Below are 25,790 nucleotides of genomic sequence, written 5' to 3'. Positions count from 1 at the left end.
TACTTCACATCCTATTTGTAACTGGATCGCTATGCAAAGTACCTGTATGCTGGATGCATGAAGTTTGTGAGTAAACCAACTATGTTATTTCCTCCTTGATCAAATCACCACCATTTTTCTGGCATTTTAAGCTGTGTCTATTAACCTACTCACATTTTGCTTTCAAACTGCTAGCTAGGCGGAAGCTGGGCTAAAGGCCAAGAGCTCACCCTGACCCAGGCTTTGAACTGTTAACCTCTTGATCGACAAGATTTACTGCAGCTGGTGGTAGCATGGTGGGTGCAATATAAATGTGTCTACTGGAGGGCAGCAAAGGGACATAAATTGGAGCAATCTTGGTTTAATGAAGGAGGGGAATAGGTCCCCAAACTTTTTAAACGGGGGGCCAGTTAACAGTCCCTCAGACCGTTGGAGGGCCGGACTATAGTTTTTTTAAAAAAACTGAACAAATTGTCAGAGTAATTTGCAGCGCAGCAGCAGTTGGATGGAATCAGTGGAACGCAGAATGAAGTGACACCAAGACTTTAGTAAAACTATATACAAAGTTTTACTGTAAGCAGTAATAATCAAGACAAACAAGCTTCCAGACAATAGACGAACACAGGACTTGACTCTCACTCCAGGCAGACTGAACTCGACTCAGAACTGAACTGATGCAATCAGCAATGCACATACACTTGTGTCTGGATACTCCCCAGTTCCAGCCACACATCAAGGTAATCACAGCTTCTTACGTAATTAACTCTTTCCAGACTATAGTACACTCTGGATGATGCAATCAGTATGCAATATACGCAAGACACAAATTTCATTTAAATACTATCGATACACAAATCCCACATTAACACAAATGCCTATGCACATATTTTATTTTGAAGTAAAAAAAAAGGAACAAATACAGCCTCAATGTTAATAATAATAATAAAGAGGGTTGGAAGAAACCCCTTGGGCCATTTATTCCAATACCCTTCTGCCTTTGTGCACCAAAAGCACAAGCAAAGCAACCCTGACAGATGGCCACTCAGCCTCAATGTTAATAAATAATAATAATAATAATAATAAAATAATGGAGAGGGTTGGAAGAGACCCTTAGGCCATTTAGTCCAACCCACTTTGTGCACCAAAAGCACAAGCAAAGCAACCCTGACAGATGGCCACCCAGCCTCAATGATAATAATAATAATAATAATAATAATAATAATAATAATAATAATAATAATAATGGAGAGGCCCTCACTCAGGCCTCCAGCCCAGGAAGAAATCCGGTGTGTATTGCTAATCAACGTATTGCTAAACCTGGAGCAAACACCCCTTAATAATTAATTAAATAATAATTAAAATACCTTTTGAGTTGCGGTAAAAGCGGAAAGGCAAGGATCCTCCACGGCTTATGCAGGGAGAGTGGGGAGCCAGGAGAGGCTCAAAGGCTTGTATAGCAGAAAAGTGGCGGGAAAGGTGGAAAGGCAAGTCTCCAAGGCTTGTAGAGGGAGCGGGACAACGCAGGAAAGTGGGGAAAGCTGTGGGGGGGGGCGGATAAATGGCTCCAGGGGGCCGGATGTGGCCCGCGGGCCGTAGTATGGGGATCCCTGCTTTAATGGAAGGGAATAGCACGGTGGGTGCAATATTAACATGTCCACTGGATGGCAGCAAAGGGACATCATGGAATAGCCTTGATTTCATGGTTTTATTAGTGTCGAGCATCGAAAACAACAACACTGAGGGCGGAGACTTCTGCATCTTTTATTATTGATTATGGACCCAAGGGTGCCCCAGTTTTAGTGGACCCGAGTCACTTCGCACTACATTCGCCATGTTTTTCTATGGAGAGCCTTGAAAAAGAGACCTGGTCGATGGGTGGTCGACGAGGTCAACGAGTGGTCGATAGGAAATACAATGTCTCTCTGACTAATGGCACCCAATGCCCCGACCTCGAACCCAAGGCTGGGAAGACTCTGAGCATCGTCCAAAGCCATGCCATTGGTCCATAAGTGTTCTTCTCAATCATTCCAGATACCGTCGGCCTTCCTTCCGGAGTTCCTTGTCTCACTTCTGCTTCTTATACTAGAAGGGAAGGGAGAAAAGAGAAGAATTGGGGTCAAAGTATTGACTAAATTTATAAATGAGGGATATTGTGATGGAGGACCAATAACACAAGGAAGGCTCACTTTTTCCATGATCCAATCGGCGTCTTCCACAGCCCGTCGGATGATCTGCTGGATCCTCTCGGGATCATCTTCGTCCTCGTGGACGTTGAAACTCTGCACAGAATCACAGAATCCTAAAATCAGAAGGGACCCCAAAGGCCATCCACTCCAACCCGCCGTACTTTTACAAAAGACACCATCAAAGTCCTCCCGACAGATGGCCACCCTATTTGATTCCAAGCAAAAGGAAGACATATTCCTGATTAATTACCTGACGTATCATATGCTTGTAATGCTCCTGGATGGGTTTTCCTGGAAGTTTTTGGCAGCAACGGAGCAAATAGCGATATAACTGTAGTGGGGTCCTCACCAATTCCGCCCCGGGGAGGGGAGCCATATTCTGGTATCCAAATAAATAGGAAGAAAATCATATATTCATACATATTTTCATTATTATTTATTTATTTATTATATTATGACACAGCAAACAAGATAGATATGCTGGATTTCGTATCACAAAATCACAAGTCGAACACTTCCTAAGTGTCTAGGACTCTGTGATATATTATTATTATTATTATTATTATTATTATTATTATTATTATTATTTTATTGTATGACACAGCAAACAAGATAGATATGCTGGATTTCATATCACAAAATCACAAGTCGAACACTTCCCAAGTGTCTAGGACTGTGTGATGTATTTTCGGATGATGCGTGCAGATCCCAGCAGGGTGGCCTTTTGCAGTTGGCAGATCGTAATTTTGTCAATGACTATTGTTTCCAAATGCCGGCTGAGATCTTTTGGCACGGCACCCAGTGTGCCCATCACCACCGGGACCACCTGTACTGGTTTCTGCTAGAGTCTTTGAAGTTCAATCTTGAGGTCCTGAGAGCGGCTGAGTTTTTCCTGTTGTTTTTCGTCAATGCGACTGTCACCTGGGATGGCGACATCAATGATCCAAACCTTTTTCTTTTCCTCAACTGTGATGTCTGGTTTGTGGTGTTCCAGAACTTTGTCAGTCTGGATTCGGAAGTCCCACAGTATCTTTGCGTGCTCATTTTCCAATACTTTTGCAGGTTTGTGATCCCACCAGTTCTTTACTGCTGGAAGGTGGTACTTGAGGCATAAGTTCCAATGAATCATTTGGCCCACATAGTTGTGCCTCTGTTTGTAGTCTGTCTGTGCAATTTTCTTACAGCAGCTGAGGAGATGATCAATGGTTTCGTCGGTTTCCTTGCACAGTCTGCATTTTGGGTCATCAGCTGATTTTTCGATCTTGGCCTGAATTGCATTTGTCCTGATGTCTTGCTCCTGGGCTGCAAGGCTCAGGCCTTCTGTCTCCTTCTTCAGGGTCCTTCGTGAGCCATAGCCAGGTCTTCTCCTTATCAGCTTTTCCTTCAATTTTGTCATGGAACTTTCCATGCAGTGTTTTGTTGTGCCAGCTGTCAGCTCTAGTTTTTAGTGCGGTTTTCTTGTACTGGTTTTTTGTCTGCTGTGCTTTGAGGAGTTTCTGATTTTTGACTTCAATCAGAGCAGGTTCTTCACTTTGCTTTACATATTCTGCCATTATTATTATTATTATTATTATTATTATTATTATTATTATTATTATTATTATTATTATTATTATTATTATTTAAAGGAACAGAATACTAAGGAGGGCGCAATATTAATAAGTCCACCGGAGGGCGGCATTGGTTTAATGGAGAAGAATACTAAGGACGGTGCAATATTAATGTGTCCACTGGAGGGCGGCAAAGGGACTGCCTTGGTTTAATGGAGAGGAATATTAAGGAGGGCGCAATATTAATATGTCCATTGGAGGGCGCCAAAAAGTCCGGCTATTAGGACCCTGCACTAGGAACTCAGGAGCTCGTTAGGACCCTGCCACCTTCCCCGCTGCCTGGGGATGATGGGGCCTGTTGTCCAATTCATCTATGACCTTCCTCCTACTCCCTCCCTAAACCAGGGATACAACTTCCGCTTCCACCTTTCCAGTAAGACCCATTCTTTCCCATATGCCAATGCATGCAATCCTTACCTTCCCCGGGACGCATGCGCAGAGTCTGGCCGGGCGGAGGCGCCTACAGGCTTCCGTAGAGGCCTCCGTCTGAGGCGTCTCGCTTTAGCTCGGCTGTAATTGAAGGGCGCAGCTCCCGATATGTCCACAGGATGGCAGCAGAGGACAATATTGGAGCCGCCTTTTATATCAAGGTGGGTGCAATATTAATATGTCCACTTGAGGGCAGCAAAGGACAGTATATTGGAGCGCCTTCTATATACAGTAGAGTCTCACTTATCCAACACTCGCTTATCCAACGTTCTGGATTATCTAACTCATTTTTGTAGTCAGTGTTTTCAATACATCATGATATTTTGGTGCTAAATTCGTAAATACAGTAATTACTACATAGCATTACTGCGTATTGAACTACTTTTTCTGACAAATTTGTTGTCTAACATGATGTTTTGGTGCTTCATTTGTAAAATCATAACCTAATTTGATGTTTAATAGGTTTTTCCTTAATGCCTCCTTATTATCCAACATATTCGCTTATCCAACATTCTGCCGGCCCGTTTATGTTGGATAAGTGAGACTCTACTGTATATAAATGAGTGATGGCATCACGGCAACCCACAAAACAACAAAACTACGGGCCGCCCCACCTCGAAATTTGACAACACAACCCATCATCCACGGCTCCAATAAAATGAATACAATCTGGTTCCAAGTATTCAAAAACACTAAAATCAAAATATATAAAAATTAATGTGGTATAATAAAACAGAACAATACAATCTCTAAAATCAGAACACTAAATAAAGAACAACACTCTGAAAACAGGGGAATTCCACACAGGAAACAATCAGGGCCAGCTAACACCTCCCAACAAAATATTCCCATCATCAAAGTCTGGCAAATCCTGTTTTCTCAGGGCCACAGACAGTAGAAGCACATAAAATATCACAAAGAACACCACTCTGAAAACAAGGGAATTCCAGACAGGAAACAATCAGGGCCAGCGAACACCTCCCAACAAAAAATTTACTCGGGGAGGAAACAGCCAGGCTTTAAAGCTGCAAGGCCATTACATCCTAATCATTTTTCCTAATTGCAGCATTCATACTTGCCTCCAACAAAAAAAAAAAACCCAATCAGAAATATTGTATATTCACAACCTTTAGGAAATAATATCCCCTGATGGCGCAGTGTGTTCAAGCGCTGAGCTGCTGAACTTCTGGATCGAAAGGCCGCAGGTTTGAATTGGGGGAGCGGAGAGAGCCGCCACTGTTAGCCCCAGCTTCTGCCAACCGAGAAGTTCAAAAACATGCAACGTGAGTGCATCAATAGGTACTGCTCCGGCGGGAAGGTAACGCCGCTCCATGCAGTCATCCCACATGACCTTGGAGGAGTCTACTGACAATGCCGGCTCTTCGGCTTAGAAATGGAGATGAGCACCAACCCCCTGAGTCGGACACGACTGGACTTAACGTCAGGGGAAAACGTTTACTCTTTACCTTAACAAAGATCATCTACGGACCAAGAAACCATGGCATACAGCCCCTACGCTCATCAGATGGAACCAAACTTCTGAAGGACAAAACATCAGTTGCACTACGTTGGAAAGAGCTCTACCAAAACCTGCTGAATCGCAGCTCCAATGTGGCCGAAGAGGGTCTCTCACAAATCCCGCAACAACAAACCAGGGATGAGCTTGCAGCACTGCCTAGTTTGGAAGAAGTCAGCAATGCCATCAGCCAACAAAAAAAACAACAAAGCCAGCGGACCTGATGGGATCCCTGCTGAAATCTTCAAAACGGGTGGACCTGAGCTGATACAACAACTCCACCAGCTCATTGAAAAAGTGTGGATGACCAAGGAAATCCCAGCAGACTTCAAGGATGCCACCATCATTACCCTTTTCAAGAAAGGGGACAGAACAGACTGCGGGAACTATCGTGGTATCTCCCTTCTAACCTCCGCCGGGAAAATCCTCGCAAGAATCCTTGCAAACCGCCTTCTCCCTGTCTCAGAAGACACCCTCCCAGAATCCCAGAATGGCTTCCGCCCCTCCAGAGGAACAGTGGACATGATCTTCACTGCTCGACAGCTCCAAGAAAAATGCAGGGAACAAAACCATCCTCTGTACATGGCATTCATTGACCTTGCAAAGGCATTCGACACAGTGAATCGCAGCGCTCTCTGGACCATCCTCCAAAAAATGACAAATTTGTGAACATCCTGCGGCTCCTCCATGATGACATGATGGCAACAGTCTTGGACAGCAACGGCTCCCAAAGTGACCCATTTAAGGTGGAATCAGGTGTCAAGCAGGGATGTGTTATTGCCCCCACCTTATTTTCCATCTTCATCGCTATGATACTTCACCTTGTTGATGGGAAGCTTCCCACCGGAGTGGAAATCATCTATCGGACAGATGGCAAGCTATTTAACCTCAGCAGACTGAGAGCCAAAACCAAGGTCACCACAACATCTGTTATAGAACTCCAATATGCCGATGACAACGTAGTCTGTGCGCATTCAGAAGAAGACCTACAAGCCACTCTAAACACCTTCGCAGAAGCATACGAGAAGCTCGGCCTCTCACTGAACATCGAGAAAACCAAAGTGCTCTTCCAACAGGCACCAGCTAATCCCTCTGCACAGCCAGGAATACAGCTTAATGGTGTAATGTTAGAAAATGTCGACCATTTCCACTCCCTTGGCAGCCACCTCTCCACAAAAGTCAACATCGACACTGAAATACAACACCGGCTGAGCTCTGCGAGTGCAGCATTTTTCCGAATGAAGCAGAGAGTGTTTGATGACCGGGACATCCGTAGAGATACCAAGGTGCTTGTTTACAAAGCCATTCCCCTCCCAACACTGCTCTATGCCTGCGAAACGTGGACAGTCTACAGACGACACTGAAATACAATACCGCCTGAGCTCTGCGAGTGCAGCATTTTTCCGAATGAAGCAGAGAGTGTTTGATGACCGGGACATCAGTAGAGAGACCAAGGTGCTTGTTTACAAAGCCATTCCCCTCCCAACACTGCTCTATGCCTGCGAAACATGGACAGTCTACAGATGACACTGAAATACAACACCGCTTGAGCTCTGCGAGTGCAGCATTTTTCCGAATGAAGCAGAGAGTGTTTGATGACTGGGACATCCGTAGAGAGACCAAGGTGCTTGTTTACAAAGCCATTCCCCTCCCAACCATGCTCTACGCCTGCGAAACGTGGACGGTCTACAGACGTCACACTCAACTCCTGAAGCGTTTCCATCAGTGTTGCCTCAGAAAAATCTTGCCAATCTCTTGGGAAGACAGGCGGACAAATGTCAGGATGTTGGAAGAAGCAAAGACCACCAGCATTGAGGCGATGCTCCTACGCCATCACCTCCGCTGGGCTGGCCACGTTGTCTGAATGCCCAAAGATCACCGTCTCCCAAAGCAGTTACTCTACTCCGAACTCAAGAACGGGAAACGTAATGTTGGTGGGCAGGAAAAGAGATTTAAAGATGGGCTTAAAGCCAACCTTAAAAACTGTGGCAGAGACACTGAGAACTGGGAAGCCCTGGCCCTTGAGCGCTCTAACTGGAGGTCAGCTGTGACCAGCAGTGCTGCGGAGTTCGAAGAGGCACGAATGGAGGGCTTAAGGGAGAAACGTGCCAAGAGGAAAGAGCATCAAGCCAACCCTGACCGGGACTGCCTTCCACCTGGAAACCAATGTCTTCACATATATATATAGACAACCATATAAAATATTTATTATCCCGTCTGTATACTCCATGGCTTTCCTGTAAGTCACTTGCAACATCAATTCACTATATCCAAACTGATCCTTTTGCCAACTTCTTTATGACCGCATGCTGTTTGCAGGTTGGATGTTTGTAAGTCAGGGACAAAGGAAGACACCATCAAAACCATCCTGACAGATGGCCATCCAGCTTCTGTTAAAACTCCATACCCTAGAATGATAATCCAGTCCAGGCAAGAAGATCGTGTGAAAGCCTCTCCCAGGAAGAGTTAATTCCCGTGACCCAAATATGAAGACCCGCTTTAAAATGCTCGCAAATTGCTTTTTAATCCTCGCTCTCGAGGATTGCCTCCGAAAACATCTGCCACAGACAAAGGCCACGGTGGCGGCGGGTTTGTTGTCATTGCCACCGAAAAACTACCCGTGGAATGGAGCAACGTTCCTCAAGCATCATATGAACTGCATCATATGGTAGTGTACGCCAGGATGGCACCATCCGAACCCTCCTGACAGATGGCCATCCAGTCTATTTGTCAACCTTCTGAGAAAGAGACAGATTCCTCAACTAATTATGCAAAAAAGAGGCATTTGATGACTATGTTGGGAGTCTATCTATATATACATGCATCTAAGTACATTTACATACATCTCCTATATATATATATATACACACACACACACATACACAGTAGAGTCTCATTTATCCAACACTCACTTATCCAACGTTCTGGATTATCCAACACATTTTTGTAGTCAATGTTTTCAATACATTGTGATATTTTGGTGCTAAATTCGAAAATACAGTAATTACTACATAGCATAGTGAGACTCTACTGTATATATATATATTATATATGTACTACGCCAAGTGTGGTCCAGATCCATTAGACCATGTGGATCTAATAACAAATATACATACATACATGTGTATATATATATGTATGTATATATATATATATATATATATATATATATATATATATACACATACACACATATAATGTAATTTTATATATATATATATATATATATATATATATATATATATATTATTGTATGTGATATATATACATATACAGTAGAGTCTCACTTATCCATCATAAACGGGCCAGCAGAATGCTGGATAAGTGAATATGTTGGATAATAAGGAGAGATTAAGAAAAGGCCTATTAAACATCAAAATAGGTTATGATTTTACAAATTAAGCACCAAAACATCATGTTAGACAACAAATTTGACAGAAAAAGTAGTTCAATACGCAGTAATGCTATGTAGTAATTACTGTATTTACGAATTTAGCACCAAAATATCATGATATATTGAAAACATTGACTACAAAAATGTGGTGGATAATCCAGAACGTTGGATAAGTGAGACTCTACTGTATATCAGACATGACTGGACTTAACGTCAGGGGAAACCTTTACTTATATATTATTGTATGTGATATATATATATATATATATATGATGGATCTGGATGATACTTGATGAATTACATATATAATACTATATGTATATTAATAATATACGTGTATATATATTTATTATATGTAATCTATATATCATATAATATAATATATTTAATGGATCTTGACCACACTTGGGTGTAATGCATATATAATACTATGTGCATATTAATAATATATATGTATTTATTATATGTAATATATATATAATATATTTAGTTAATCTTGGTATATTACATATATAACACTATATATATAGATATATATATTTCCTATTATTATATAAATGTATATCATATTATTATATATGCTACATTACATATATCTAATGTAATATATGTATATATAATATGATCTATATAATATATTATACAATATGTAAATATATATGATATCATGGATCTGGAACTTATTTGATGTATTACATATATAATACTATATGCATATTAATAATATATATGTATTTATTATATGTAATCTATATATAATATCTAATATATTTAATGGATCTTAACCATACTTGGTGTATTACATATAGAATACTCTCTCTCTCTCTCTCTCTCTCTATATATATATATATATATATCTCATATTATTATATATAATCTTCTATATATATAAAAGAGTGATGGCATCACGGCGACTCACAAAACAACAAAAGTACAGGCCCCCCAACCTCAAAATTTGACAACACAACCCATCATCCACGCCTCTAGGTTGATACAACAAAAAGAAAAGAAAAATAAAGTCCTAATTAAAGAGAGAGCAATAATTTTTTTTATCCAATTGCTGCCAGTTTAGAGGGCTAATCTCTGCCCACTTGGTTGCCTAGCAACCAAGGGACAGCCAGGTTTCAGTTAGGGGACAGGCAGATTTAGGCCTCACTTAGGCTTCTTCCACAGATTATCTAATTTGCACTGTATTATATGGCAAGGCCCTTCTACACAGCTATATAACCCATTTATAATCTTATATTATCTGCTTTGCACTGGATTATCTTGACTCCGCACTACCATATAATCCACTTCAGTGTGCATTTTATACAGCTGTGAAGAAGGGGCCTCATATAATCCAGTTCTAAGCAGATAATTTAAGATTATCAATATACAGTAGAGTCTCACTTATCCAACGTAAACAGGCCGGCAGGATAAGTGAATATGTTGGATAATAAGAAGGGATTCAGGAAAAGCCAATTAAACATCAAATTAGGTAATCGTTATACAAATTAAGCACCAAAACATCATATTATACAACAAATTTGACAGAAAAAGTAGTTCCATGCGCAGTAATGCTATGTAGTATTTACAGTAGAGTCTCACTTATCCAAGAAGATGGGATTTAATGCAAAACATTTAGATCCTGATGTAGCAGTCCATCAAGTACAGTAGAGTCTCACTTATCCAACACTCGCTTATCCAACGTTCTGGATTATCCAACGCATTTTTGTAGTCAATGCTTTCAATATATCGTGATATTTTGGTGCTAAATTCATAAATACAGTAATTACTATATAGCATTACTGTGTACTGAACTACTTTTTCTGACAAATTTGTTGTCTAACATGATGTTTTGGTGCTTAATTTGTAAAATCATAACGTAATTTGATGTTTAATAGGGTTATCCTTAATTCCTCATTATCCAACATATTCGCTTATCCAACGTTCTGCCGGCCCGTTTATGTTGGATAAGTGAGACTCTACTGTACTGTATTTACAAATTTACCACTAAAATATCACAATGAATTTAAAACACTGACTACAAAAACATTGATTATGAAAAGGCAGACTGCGTTGGATAATCCAGAACATTGTATAAGCGAATGTTAGATAAGTGAGATTTTTCTTTAATATGAAATAATTACTGGGATAGAATAATGCAGAACAATATAATCTCTAAAACCAGAACAGTAAATAAACTGGGGAATTCCACACAGGAAACAATCAGGGCCAGCTAACACCTCCCAACAAAGTATTCCCATCATCAAAGTCTGGCAAATCCTGTTTTCTCAGGGCCACAGACAGTAGAAGCACATAAAATATCGCAAACAACATCACTCTGAAAACAAGGGTATTCCAGATAGGAAACAATCAGGGCCAGCTAACACCTCCCAACAAAGTATTCCCATCATCAAAGTCTGGAAAATCCTCTGTTTTCTCAGGGCCACAGACAGTAGAAGCACATAAAATATTGCAAACAACACCACTCTGAAAACAAGGGAATTCCAGACAGGAAACAATCAGGGCCAGCTAACACCTCCCAACAAAAAATTCACTCAGGGAGGAAACAGCCAGGCTTTAAAGCTGCAAGGCCATTACATCCTAATCATTTTTCCTAATTGCAGCATTCATACTTGCCTCCAACAGACAAAAGAAAAAAAATCAGAAATACTGTATATTCACAACCTTTAGGAAATAATATCCCCTGATGGCGCAGCGTGTTAAAGCGCTGAGCTGCTGAACTTCTGGACTGAAAGGCCGCAGGTTTGAATTGGGGGAGCGGAGAGAGCCCCCACTGTTAGCTCCAGCTTCTGCCAACCCAGAAGTTCGAAAACATGCAAATGTGAGTGCATCAATAGGTACTGCTCCGGCGGGAAGGTAACGCCGCTCCATGTTGTCATCCCACATGACCTTGGAGGAGTCTACGGACAACGCCGGCTCTTCGGCTTAGAAATGGAGATGAGCACCAACCTCCAGAGTCAGACACGACTGGACTTAATGTCTGGGGAAAACCTTTACCCTTGACCTTAACTACCACCAATTCCTCAATACTTTATTTCCCAGACCACCAGACTTCGCCACAGCAACGCGTGGCCGGGCACAGCTAGTATATCATATAATATATAAATATATATAATACCATGGATCTGGACCTCACTTGGTGTATTACATATATAATGCTATATACATATGTTAATATGTATATTATATGTAATATATATAACAATATAATCTATGTAACATAGAATATACAGTAGAGTCTCACTTATCCAACATAAACAGGCTGGCAGAATGTTGGATAAGCGAATATGTTGGATAATAAGGTGGCATTAAGGAAAAGCCTATTAACCATCAAATTAGGTTATGATTTTACAAATGAAGCACCAAAACATCATGTTATACAACAAATTTGGCAGAAAAAGTAGTTCAATACGCAGTAATGCTATGCAGTAATTACTGTATTTATGAATTTAGCACCAAAATATCATGATATATTGAAAACATTGACTCCAAAAATGCGTTGGATAATCCAGAACGTTGGATAAGTGAGACTCTACTGTAATATATAATAATAATATATATAATGGATCTGGATCACACTTGGTGTATTGCATATATAATACTATATACATATAATAATAACATATGTAATATTACATGTAATATACATAATAATATGTCATATATAAGAAAATTAATCATATATATATATACTCAATATAATATATGTAATATATTATAAATATATAATAATGACTAATATTACAATATAATAGTAATAATAATACAATATACTATATAATAAAAATCATATTGTAATATAATACTACTACTATATTAAATATAATACTACTTGGGTGTCCTGCGTTGCCTGGGTTGTTTGGAAAAGTCCATTTTATTTGTTCAAAATGCATAAGGTTGTGGGTGAACATCATGTCAGAAATGACTAAACCTCTTGGGAAACTACAACTCCCATTCTTTCTCCTCACTGAGGTCCCTCGCCTTGCCTAGACTTTTGCCCCGCCCCCTTCCGGCAGGCCAGGGCTAAGCCCCTCCCCCTCCGCTCTCTGCGAGTGACGTCGCCCTCTGCTTGACCCGGCGGCTCCTGTCTCACACTGTCCTTGCCTCACCCCGCCTCCCTGACTGCCATTGGCTGCCTTCCCTGTCCCTCTAAGCCCAGCCCCGCCCACTAGGCAAACCTCAAGGAGTCCCCTTTCCATTCGTGAATACCGCTAACGAGTCTATTGAGCAAGTCCCGCCTCCTCCTTTCCCACCATTGGCTCATCTAAATTAGACTGACAGCTCCTCGACTATTCCCGCCTCCTTCTCCTTCACCATTGGCTCATCTAAATTGGACTGACTGCTCCTCGACTATTCCCGCCTCCTTCTCCTTCACCATTGGCTCATCTCCATCCGACTGACAGCTCCTCGATAAACTAGATCACTGTCTATGGATGTGTGTCAAAGGAATTAAAAAAAAATCCCTGCGGGTCTTTATTGGTCTCCCGAAAGGCGTCGCGCAACCTTGTTGGTCTGGGCATGTGTCAATCAAGGCGGGCCTAACATCTTATCGGACTCCAATATCTAGGTGAAGGTTGCGTGAGGTGACAAGGAAAGGAGGCGGGACGACGCTTGCAGGCGCCTGATTGGCCAAAAGGCGGGGACGACATCCCACCCACTGGTGTTGGTTGATTTGATTTTTTTTTTCATTTTCAGCAAAGGCGTGTTCCTATTGGTTGGAAATGACAATGTGGGCGGAGCCTGATTGGACAAGAGGCGCCTGATTGGACATAAATTCCCCACTGGTGTTGGTTTGATTTTTTTTTATTGAGTGGGCGCGGCCTTAGAAGAGGCGCGTTCCTATTGGTTGGAAATGGAAAGGGGGAGGGGCGTGAGGGACGGGAGCGCGCGCCCGGCGTGTGTGCGCCTCAGAGTGTGCGCGAGGGCGCACGCATGCGCGCTCCCCGGGTGCTCTTTCGCTCTGGGGCTCCTGTGAGGAGAAGAAGGAGGAGGAGGAGGAAGAGGAGGCCGGTCCGGCGGCCTGAGGGGACGGAGAGGCGGCGGAGGAAGGCGAGGAGGAGCCGGGGAGGCGAAGGGGAGCGGCGCGGAGAGGCCTGAGGGACCCCAACCTCGCCCGGCCTCTGCCCTCAGCCTCGCCGCCTCAGAAAGGGCCCGGCGCAGCTCCCGCCTCCCCGGCCCGTCTGGCGCCCCCTATTGGCCAGCCGCACTCGCCCAGGCCCCGCCCCTTTGGGTCAGGCTGTCAGTCAGGCCAAAGGTAGGCCCTTGCCTTGACCTTCCCCTTTTCCTTTCCTCAGGCACCATCCAGACCCCCTTCTTCTCATTATTATTACTACCCTATTATCTTTTACCTACCTCTCTCTCATCCTTTCTGCATCCCTCAGCTAATAATAATAATATCCCTCATCTACTATTTTCCCTCACTTTTTCCCCTCTCTCTTGCCTCTTTCACCATCTACCTTTTCATCCCACTCTCCTTTTTCTGCTTCTTGCAGCCCTCCCCCTTCAAAATATTCTCCAATTTTAATATAAATAAGTATTTTCTTCCTCTTGCTTCTCTTCTCTAGATCACCTTCTTTTCTTGTCTCCCTCTCCTCAGGCACCATCCAGACCCCCTTCTTCTCATTATTATTATTATTATTATTACCTTATTATCTTTTACCTACCTCTCTCTCAGCCTTTCTGCATCCCTCAATTAATAATAATAATAATAATAATAATAATAATATTATCCCTCATCTACCATTTTCTTCACTTTTTCCTCTCTCTCTCTTGCCATTTTCACCATCTTTCTTCTCATCCCACTCTCCTTTCCTGCTTCTTGCAGCCCTCCCCCCTTAAAATATTCTCCAATAAGTATTTTCTTCCTCTTGCTTCTCTTCTCTAGATTCCCTTCCTTTTCTTATCTCCTTCTCCCACTTATTTTCTTCTATATCTATTACCGCCTTCTCCCCATCCCATTCTCTGTCTCAGGTTTTCCACAGGCTTTTCAAAATAATATATAATATATTATATTATATTTTATTGCTTTCTCCCCATCCCATTCTCTGTCTCAAGCTTCCCACAGGCTTTCAAAAATAATATATAATATCTAAAATCTAAATATTGTTTTGATCCATTGCTTATTTTTGCCTTCTTTTCCTTCTCTCTCGAATTCTCTCCACCTCCTGCATACTCTTCTTGTTTTAGGTGCTCTCTCATTTCACTCTTGTATTGTAATTTCCTTCCATTGCTCATTTCCTCCTCTTGCTTTTCTTCCCTTTCTTATCTCCTTCTCCCACTTATTTTCTTCTTCTATATTTATTATTGCTTTCTCCCCATCCCATACTCTCTCTCTCTGTTTCCCCCAGGCTTTTAAAAACAATATATAATATCTGAAATCTCAATATTGTTTTGTCCATTGCTCATTCGCCTGCTTTTACTTCCTTCTCTCTTGAATCCTCTCCTCCTTCTCCATTCTTTTCTTGTGTTATAATAATAATAATAACTTTATTTTTGTACCCCGCCTCCATCTCCCCAAAGGGATTCGGGCGGCTTATATATTTTAGGTACTCTTTCATTTCACTGCTCTTGTCTTTTAATTCAAGTTCTTCTCATCCATTATTTTTCTTCATACGTGTTTTTTATTTTTTGCAGGATTTCCCACTCTTTAAAAAAACTTTTTTTGCATCCTTGCAATTAGAGAGTTCTGAACTAGTCAGGACACAAACCTAAACGCATCCTTCGTTGTTCCTTTCGGGCTGTTTCCACAACTTAGACATTCTTTGCTTCCTAATGCCAGTGCTGGTCCTCGAGAAGTAACTCTTTTGAGAGTATTTTCTTCCCTCTTTTCATGCATTTTGGTGGTTTCCCATTTCTAAAATTGTTTCCTTCTTCTGTTTTCGCATTTCCCATCTCATTCTGTTTGTAGTTTGTCTTCCCTTTTGAATTGTTTTCGTTTTCCCTTAAGTAAAGTCTTTTATATTCTGCGGCATTTGGTTTCTCTTTCCTGTTTTTTTGTAATTTCTTTTTAAGTCATACTTGTTTCCCCCATGTTCCTTTTCCCTTCTGTTTCCATTCTGTTCTTTACTCCACTGTTGCATTTTAAAAGATTATTTCTGTGAACTGGTTGCTTGTTATCCACATTCCTATTTGTGTACTTCATTCTTCTGTTCACATTACTTGACTGTCCTGTTTCTTTTCAGTTCCATCATTTCCAGTTATTTTTCTCAGTCACCCAGTTTGATCTGCTTTCATTCTTTGCATTTAAGTCATCTCATTTACTCCTTGTCCTCAGTAACTTGTGTTGCCTGACTTCCCACCTCCCACACACCACTTTTCTGTCAGTCTTATTCTGTTTTACTTGCTCCTCTTTTCCAGTATCTTTCTTCCTCCCATATTCTTCTTTCCGTCCTTTTTGGACATTGCCTCTCCCCACTGACTTAACATTCTTTGCTTTAATCAGTCACTTCCTATTCCCTTCCACGGGACATTGCTTGCATCCATCCACGTTTAATATTAAAGGTGAATGGATGTATACACAGCACAGAGTGGAGGAGACTCGTAGAAGCCCGTAAGGGACCTTCTTACACATTTTTGAAAAGATAAATGAAAAGGATGTGGGAATGGAAGGGGTGGAGTTGTCAGTATTCCTAACATTTTCTAGGGGGGTGCATTCACATCCTTTTTCTAGGGGGGACGGGGACTGACTCAAATTCAAGACTGGCACAGAAAAAGCAGAAAGATGGCCTTCTAGTACCAACTACACCAGCCATCTTGGGGGGAAAGGGGAATTTCTTGCATGCTCACACTCACACACGCAGCAGCCTCCATTTTTAGTGACTTAATGAAGACGTAAACGACCTGTAGAACTCCATGTTTGCGAAGGTGGGCAACTTGCTTGTGAAAGTGTAGCAGACCTTCATTTTTGTGGCCAAATGACAGCTTGACCCAGTTGTTCTCCAACCAGAGGGCATCACTTTGAATGTCTCTGTGTAGTGCCACAGCCGGCGCAAAAATGATGGCGGCTTACAATGGCGGTACATCCGCCGCCGCTGCAGGTCACCACCACCACCATCACCACCACCTTGCCCACCTCCCTCCTCCTCATCTCCATCACCACCATCATCCCCAGCACCACTTGCACCCAGGCTCTGCGGCTGCAGTGCATCCTGTGCAGCAACATGCTTCTTCGGCGGCTGCAGCGGCGGCGGCTGCGGCGGCAGCTGCAGCCATGTTAAATCCAGGCCAGCAGCAGCCATATTTCCCGTCACCGGCACCAGGTCAGGCTCCTGGGCCAGCTGCAGCTGCCCCAGCTCAGGTACAAGCTGCAGCAGCGGCTGCAGTTAAAGCGCATCATCATCAGCACACACATCACCCGCAGCAGCAACTGGATATCGAGCCAGATCGGCCTATTGGATATGGAGCCTTTGGTGTCGTCTGGTGAGTATAGAGGCCTCTGGTGCGTTCATTCAGCCATTGGATTTGCATGTTACTTTCCCCACAGTCTCTTGTACAGTTCTCTGGTGGATGAGGTCTTAAGAAGATCGTGTGACCTGACAGAGGAAGCAGCTTTAGTGCAATGTAGTTCTCATATGTTGGTGGCACATCTTTTGCAGTATTTTCCTCGCTTTGTGTCTTAGGAATTGTTTTTGTAGGTGGTGTTAAAGGCTTTCATGGCCGAAATCACTGGGTTGCTTTGAGTTTTCCAGGCTGTATGGCCTTGTCCCAGAAGCATTCTCTCCTGACATTTCACCCACATCTATGGCAGCATCCACAGAGGTTGTGAGGTCTGTTAGAAACTAGGCAAGTGGGGTTTATATATCTGTGGAATGAGAAAGAACACTTGTCTGTTTGAGACAAGTGTGAATGTTGCAATTTGATCACCTTGATTAGCATTGAAAAGCCTTGCAGCTTCAACGTCTGGCTGCTTCTTGCCTGGGGGAATCCTTTGTTGGGAGGTGTTTGCTGGCCCTGATTGTTTCTTGTCTGGAATTGTTGGTGCTTTTAGGCCGCCTGCTATGTATTCCTTTGCAATATGAAGTTTTCTCACCCAAATTTTCTCGATAGTTGCAAACTCAAGCAGACGATCCTATGCATGGATACTTTGAAGCGAGTCTCGATGACTCCTGAGGGACCTATTCCAAAGTACATGTGAATGAAATTGGAGGCTGATCAAGCTGAATTATGTCTGATGTCATTAATTTGAGACCACCGCAGCATGGTTATAATTTTCCCAAAACATTTTGCAGCTACTGTTATGACTTCTTTTGTTTTGTTTTTTTTCAACCCTCTGATTATATATCACTCTATCAGCTCTTTGGTATTTTTTAGATCTGTTATCTTAACTGCAAATTGGAAACAAATAGAATGGCTTGTCAATTTAGGAATTGAGTGGACTTTAGAAGTGATTTCTGTTGTACAGTACTGATCTTGGCAGATGTCTAGCATCTGCATTTCCCCTGCAATAGCACATAATATATTTTCTGAAGCAGTGATCTCAATAGTTTTCATTTCCCCCAAATGATTTTTTTCAATCTTGCTTTGGTCTGGGATGTTCCTGTCACAGTCACGTAGCTTTTAGAGAACTTATGTGTGGAAAATTATAGTTTGTAACAATTTCCTTTTTTTACCTTGTTGTCTGTCTTTTAAAGAAAGTAGTCAACTCTCTTATCACCTTCCATATTAGCCAGATTTGTGTGAACTTTTCTAAAATATGTTATTATTTTGCCCTATATCTGGCATGTATGCTGTGACTTTTTTCCTGCAAAGACATAAGAATTAGAGATGTAAGACTGTCTTATTTCCTCTTTTAAAATAACTTGCATAAAGAAAGACATTTTTAATATTTGAGGAATTGTTCTAATAAAAAACGTTTCGTTATTTTGCATGGTATGCGTTTGTACCACTAAGATAATTCTTGATTCAGCAAAATTTCCTCTTTGTCCTTTAAAGAATGCTTTGCTTGCTTCAGCTGTCAGCCTGAAGTTTTTCACTTTGCTGAGCTAAATTCATTGCATATACGAGTGATGTGATTCACTTGACTAATATGTATAGTAGGTCTGGTGCTTTGGCGCAGAATGGTTTAGACTGGTATGGCATCGCTAGTTAGATTGCGAACACTGTAACTTAGACTGGGCCTGTTGGTGTACTTTCTTTTGATCCCATTGTTTACATCTGGATTGGTAAAATGCCCTCCCAATAGTGCTACTAACATGCTCCAGAATGCTTGGAAATCTCTAGTAAGGTTGCAGTAGGAGAGCAAAAAGAAGAAAGCATTTATTAGATATCACGGGACATCATTGGAATGTTATTACTGTACTGTATTTGCCTTTTGGAGCTAAGCTCTTCATGGAGTCTCCAACCAGAAAAAATGCTACGAGATATATATATATATATATATATATATATATATATATATATATACACACACACATACACATACACTCCTGCTAACCTAGCAATTCAAAAACATGCAAATGTGAGTAGATAAATAGGTACCGCTCCAGCGGGAAGGTAACGGTGCTCCATGCAGTCATGCCGCCCACATGACCTTGGAGATGTCTACGGACAACGCCGGCTCTTCAGCTTAGAAATGGAGATGAGCACCAACCCCCAGAGTCGGTCACGACTGGACTTAACGTCAGGGGAAAACCTTTACCTAACCTATATATATATATATATATGTGTGTGTGTGTGTGTGTGTGTGTGTGTGTGTGTATGTGTGATTTCTCAGCCTTTGGTCTCTCAAACGATTGGAATTTCAACTCCCAGCATCCATCTTGGCTGAGACCTCGAGGAGTTGAAGTCCAAAACATCTGAAGAACCAGAAATTGAGAACCACTGATGTAGATGGTTTGGGCAAGACTCAAGTTCTGAGATAACTTGCAGGGGATGCATTTGTGATGACAGCAGCAGAAGTAAGGTACTTTTCTGAAGTTTTATTGCTGGACAGATATAATTGTGTATATTAACTTATAGCATGAACGGGCAGCTTCAGGCTCTGTAGATGGAACAGAGTAACTTTGGTCCATGTTAAACAACCCAGATGTTAGACTGGAGCCATTATCAACAGTAGTAAGGAGTTATGGAGGTTGCAATCCAACATCTGTAGGGGTCTAAATTGCCCACTTCTGATTTACAGCATACTGAGGAGTATGCCTGTTGATAAGTACTGTATTGAATAGCCATTTTTCTCATTTAATGCATTAGGATGAACACACAGAGGACTCCCTATTTGAGGTCCATGTTGTCTCAGTGGTACTTACTTACTTGTCATGATGCCTGTGTATTACCTCTAGTGTGTCTCTGAAAATCATTTATCAGTTTCTGGGGAGCATGTGCTGAAAGCTGCTGTTTTGTTTATCCTTGTAGCCCCCCCCCCCCCAATCCATATTCACCTGCTCTACACAGGTGAAACAAAATCCTGGGTGAAATAATTTTTCGGTCTGATCTAGTTGGCTATTGTTATGTTTCCTATCACGTCAGTTGTGATGTACAACTTTAAATTTACATTTTATTGGTAAGAATGATTTTTAGTGTTTTAATCTTCAGTCTATGTATTTTAATATATGTGTTTTAATAGTCTTGTGTTACTATCCATCTATTTTAACATTGTTGTACCCTGCCTCAAGCCTTGAGGAGAGGCAGGTAACAAATACAATTATTATTATCTTGTTCTTTAAAATTTAACATGCTGAGATGATAATTATTAAGATAGTAATCATGTTTAGATGAAATCAAATCCATACAGTTGGTTTACTAAGATCCATGCTTTTTATTATTCTGTATCTATTTCAGTAACTCAGAATCCACATGCTGTGATGTAAGTTATATTCTGTTTTTACTTTTCTTTTTCTTGATATTGATTGGAGGGTACAGTGAAGGTTTGGGCAAAAAAAATGAAGCCTTGAGGACACTTTTCTATTTTTTTTCAGTCTAAAGTAAGAAAAATGAATGTGGGAATATTTTCTTTCAAAGTGCTGTGAGGGATTTTAAGGGAATTGGATCCACTCTTTAGGCTCCCTGGCTAGGAATTTGTTTGAGGGGCTTTCATTACAGCTGTCTAGATTGTGGTTGATTACCTGGTTTTTGATGGAGGCTGTTTTTCCACTTCACTGATATAGTTCATCCGTCATAAGCTTTTAAAGCATGATGTTTTGGCAGAATTTCATACCACGTTAGACAATTTGTCCATCTAGCCCAGTATTCTGGTTTTCCAGAGCCACGAGTTGATAAAGTTCTTTCCCATTATATTTCCCGGAATCAAAGGCTTTTATGCCTTCATTCTGTCACTGAGCTATATGGTGTTTTCTGGTTTTGCTTGCAAGAAATATGCTTGTGCCAGGACAAATAATCAAGGACAGATCTGATGAAGCCTCCATCATTGATATGCCAATAATCTTTGAAACGTTTACGGGAGTTGGCTAAACACTGGGGTAGAATTAATTTAATTTAACTGGAAAATTCCTGCCTTCTGACTGGCTACATAGCAGTCTTATCTATGTCAGTTTAGTGACCATTAATAATTGGTTTTGAAAGGTTTGCGTTATCTGATTTATAGCCAGTTTTAAAATGTCAGGTAACGTTGACAGTAAAATGGGCAGTATAGAAATCTAGTTATTGATGGCACCTTTCTTTAGCTTTCATTCTCCTACTTCTATATTTCCTTGTGTTTCCCTTTTCATTGCTATTCATGTTTTACTCCTTTGATCTATTGGTGGGGGCACTATAACAATAAATTACCATTATCCTGATACACATTTCGAAGGAGGAAATGATCCTGCATGCTTTCTATTTTCAGTTTGGGTGGGGGTGTCAAGAAGGAATGTGTGCCCATTATTGTCATGCAAAGAGTGTCATACCAGCCCACATGACTTCTGATATTGGTTGATCATATTTTTCAGTAAAAGAAAGCAGTTGTTAAAATGCAACCAATCTGGGATAGCTATTCAGGTTAAAAGCAACAGGAAAAAGCTATTAAATATATACATATCTTCCCCTCTTTAAAAAAGGTTTTGTTAACCAAGACTTGATGCTCAACAGAGGTTAACCTCATATGGTATTAGCCGGTATTTATTAGGTCCGTATTTTATTATCTATGCATTTTATCTAATCGCTGTACTCTTGCATAGATATTTTAGTTCCTCCACCTAGGTAGATGACAGAATTGTATTGATGGTTGACTGATATTATTAATTATTATAATCTGTTTTATATGGGGTTTTTTGTTTTGTTATATTGTAAATTGTATGTATGTTGTTTTTATTTGATCATGTTGTTCGGGATTTGCCCCATGTAAGCCGCCCCGTGTCCCCTTGGGGGAGATGGTGGCAGGGTATAAATAAAGTTTTATTATTATATTATTAATTTGGGTCAAAACATGCTCAAGCTGCTGCCCACATTGTAATTGACACCAAACCAGCTTTATGTAGGCAGAACTGTGACAGAGTGACCACTTAATTTAAATATTGTCTCCTCGATTAGGGGAGTATTTTGAGGGAGTGCTTGGTTCTCTTCCCCATATTGCTGCTAATATGGACTAGAGGATTTACCCTTTCATGTGGTCCTCTGTGGGTAGACCATACTATAGGTATGGGAAACTGTGGCATGGGAAATTGTTGTTTTCTTCTAGCTACAGTAGAGTCTCACTAATCCAAGCCTCGTTTATCCAAGCTTCTGGATAATCCAAGCCATTTTTGTAGTCAATGTTTTCAATATATCATGATATTTTGGTGCTAAATTCGTAAATACAGTAATTACAACATAACATTACTGTGTATTGAACTACTTTTTCTGTCAAATTTGTTGTATAACATGATGTTTGGATGCTTAATGTGTAAAATCATAACCTAATTTGATGTTTAATAGGTTTTTCCTTAATCCCTCCTTATTATCCAAGATATTCGCTTATCCAAGCTTCTGCCGGCCCGTTTAGCTTGGATAAGTGAGACTCTACTGTACATGGCTCAGAGGCTGTCGGTGCAGACTTCTCTGTGGCTAATCCAAAATACTCCATTCTGGATCATTTCTGGGGTAAGTGGCCCATGTAGATGTGGCCTTAGACATGATGACCATAGACATTTGGGTAGCAGAGAGTTCTCCTATAGCTATCAACAGATTCAGGCTCATTGATCATGTTTCTTGACTCAAAGAGTCTGTGAACATACTTCATTGGAGGAAGGGGGAGTCTTGCCAGAAGTTGGGACTGGAATGCCGAAGAGATGCTAACAAACTTTGCCTGGGAACTTTGCACTTTGCACTTTGGCGTATTGGTAATTGAAGCTGTAAAAGTCTCAGGATAGTTTAATCATAATGTACGGGAACTCAACAGATCCTTGAGTTTGTTCGTATAAAGCTTCAGCAATAGTGCATAAGAGTCCTGGAAATTTTGAGGGCATGGGAGAATTTGTTTAAGATTGAGCAACGTTAATATTTAACATTTAAAACAATTAACTACTATTTATTTATTTATTAGCGACATTTATATCCCGCCCTTCTCAACCCAAAGGGGACTCAGGGCGGCTTATAAGTTATATGTACATACAATATATTATATTATTAGCATAGCACAATATAAGCATTATTTATTGCTATATTGTACTATATCACTATATCGCAATATTATTAATAATATATGTAATATAAATATACGTTATAAGTTATATGTACATACAATATATTATATTATTAGCATAGCACAATATAAGCATTATTTATTGCTATATTGTACTATATCACTATATCGCAATATTATTAATAATATATGTAATATAAATATACAATTATAATAGTGTATTATTATATTGTATTACATTATTATCAATATATGTATATACAATATATTATATTATTAGTATAGCATAAAATGAGTATTATATATTATTAAATTGTTGACATAGGAGACATGGTGGAATGATGTCTTCCTGGACCCCTTATTCACTCTGGCCCAGAGTGGCTGTTAGTCCTTGGGGGCGGGGCAGGACCTAAAGATCCTACAAAACAATTTTTTGTGTTTTTCTTTATAAACCAGATTTTTAGAAAAATGGAAAAATGCCATTTTAATACCCTTTAAATTCCATGTTAGGTTCACTGTAGGATTGGCTTAAGTTGGAAACAACTTGAAGGCAGATAAAAAAAGAGTAAAAGTCACATTCAGGAACATAAAAATGTATAATGTATAATATAGCATGGCCTTCTTGATATATTAAACATAGAGTGAGTTCATAAAATAAATAATAATCAAATTTACTTTTTAGGTTTCTAGTTTTGTTATAAATGGAGCTACAGTGTTATGAATTGTAAGGATACTCTTTGCCTTGGCTACTTTATGAGAAACAGTTGAAGACTCCAATAAAATGAGAAGAAACTGTCAACACTAGTAAAAGAAAGAAAACAAATTTCCTTCCTGCCCTTCTGTAATGTCAAGCAGGCATAAAGCACACATTTCCATAAAAATAACTTCAAAATGTAAGCCAAGACCAAGAATTGCAATGATGTGAGATTCTGTAGATAGTTTTATATAAAAGTCTGCCTACTACATAGTTTTTAGAAGTAATGTGTAGGAAGTAAATGTGTCTTGAATATCTTTTTCACCTTGTGAATAGAAAATATTCCATAGTGCACACCCCCCCCCCCCCCAATTTTACTGGAAAAGATTGCTAATCCTGATATAGCAAAAATGAAGATGACAAAACTCTGGCTAAGATTAGAGCAGCATTACTCATTTTCTGGTTTGTGAGACGTGTCTTCCTGTCTTTATTTATTCTTTGCTTCTCCAGCTAAACAGTCCTTTTAACCTGTTGTTTTACTCTCTTGAGAGTTTGTGAAATTACTGAAAAGCCAACCTTCTGTTTTCAGTTAGGTGAGAAAGAAAATAAGAATGGAAACAGAAGATAAACATGGACTGATGAAGGAGAGGATGGGTTGGAATGTGCTTTGATGTGTTAAGAAATCAGAGTACCAGGTAGTTGTTTTGAAGAAATATTTTGCTTGTCAATTGTTCCAATTATCTACAATAAAAAGCTAATGAAAAATCAGGATTTTATCAGATACCCTTGGTGAGAACTTTTAGAGCTGTTTAAGATGGTACAGGTTGAAAACAATTTTTGTATTGATATATTTATTCATTATTAACTTAAGCCAGATGGAAGTAAGCATTGTTTAAGGTCATACTGACAAGTCCAGGCAGGGCTATTTTAGAACTAAATATCTATCTGTAGAGCATCTCTGCATTTGCCCTGTATAATAATTTTCTGAATTCTTTTGCTGTCTGGAATATTTAGTGCTGATGAACAGTGATTTCCAAACTAACCGAGTGTGTCAGCTTGATCCCGCTGTTGCTTGCAGGGAAACCATAGGGCTGCCTGAGGCAAATGGTACAACGTGCCTTGCTGAGCATGTGACAACAGCAGTGCATATATCTTGAACCTAATTCTGATGGTTGCCATTTTAAAAGTATTATTCATGTCACATTCTTAGAAGGCTGTTCTAGCATTCCAGAAGACTGCCCTGTTTAAATTCCTTTGGGGTTGTGACTTTCATCAATATCGCATGCAAGGATAGATCAGAAGCCCGTTTGCCATAAATGTGACCTAATTGAAACATGCAAGTTTTAACTTAATGGATGTTGGAGGCCTGGATATCCCCCCTCCCAACACACACACACACTTGCCTTGCTGAATAAATCAGCT

At 40.4% G+C, this 25,790-nt stretch overlaps 2 protein-coding genes across 3 annotated transcripts in view; one reads left to right on the top strand and one right to left on the bottom strand.

The window, feature by feature from the left end:
- Positions 1-1,724: 1,724 nt before the first annotated feature.
- lyrm9 (LYR motif containing 9) lies at positions 1,725-4,302 on the bottom strand. The gene is made up of 4 exons (XM_003228818.4): positions 4,193-4,302; positions 2,416-2,544; positions 2,166-2,258; positions 1,725-2,061 (listed from the first exon to the last, which is right to left on the bottom strand). The coding sequence occupies exons 2-4, from the start codon at positions 2,539-2,541 to the stop codon at positions 2,044-2,046; spliced, it is 237 nt and encodes a 78-aa protein (XP_003228866.1). The 5' UTR covers positions 2,542-2,544; positions 4,193-4,302; the 3' UTR covers positions 1,725-2,043.
- A 9,711-nt stretch (positions 4,303-14,013) lies between these two features.
- Positions 14,014-25,790, top strand: part of nlk (nemo like kinase) — a 104,437-nt gene continuing 92,660 nt past the window's right edge. The window contains exon 1 of one of the 2 annotated variants that reach the window (XM_008122640.3): positions 14,014-17,541. In XM_008122640.3, the coding sequence (XP_008120847.1) occupies positions 17,084-17,541 (458 nt within the window). In that variant the 5' untranslated portion in view covers positions 14,014-17,083. The remainder of the gene's footprint in view (positions 17,542-25,790) is intronic. The other variant, XM_003228817.4, reaches the window with a different exon arrangement.

The sequence above is a fragment of the Anolis carolinensis genome, unplaced genomic scaffold (assembly GCF_035594765.1).
Source record: "Anolis carolinensis isolate JA03-04 unplaced genomic scaffold, rAnoCar3.1.pri scaffold_7, whole genome shotgun sequence".
Lineage (NCBI taxonomy): Eukaryota > Metazoa > Chordata > Lepidosauria > Squamata > Dactyloidae > Anolis > Anolis carolinensis.
This window is presented reverse-complemented; position numbering and strand designations above follow the sequence as displayed.

What these genes read in the sequence shown, in the direction of transcription:
- lyrm9 (XM_003228818.4), bottom strand. Translation starts at nt 2,541, where the DNA reads ATGGCTCCCCTCCCCGGGGCGGAATTGGTGAGGACCCCACTACAGTTA. An exon ending in ACAAGCATATGATACGTCAG is followed by an intron (nt 2,259 to 2,415) that starts GTAATTAATCAG and finishes GATTCTGTGCAG; the next exon opens with AGTTTCAACGTCCACGAGGA.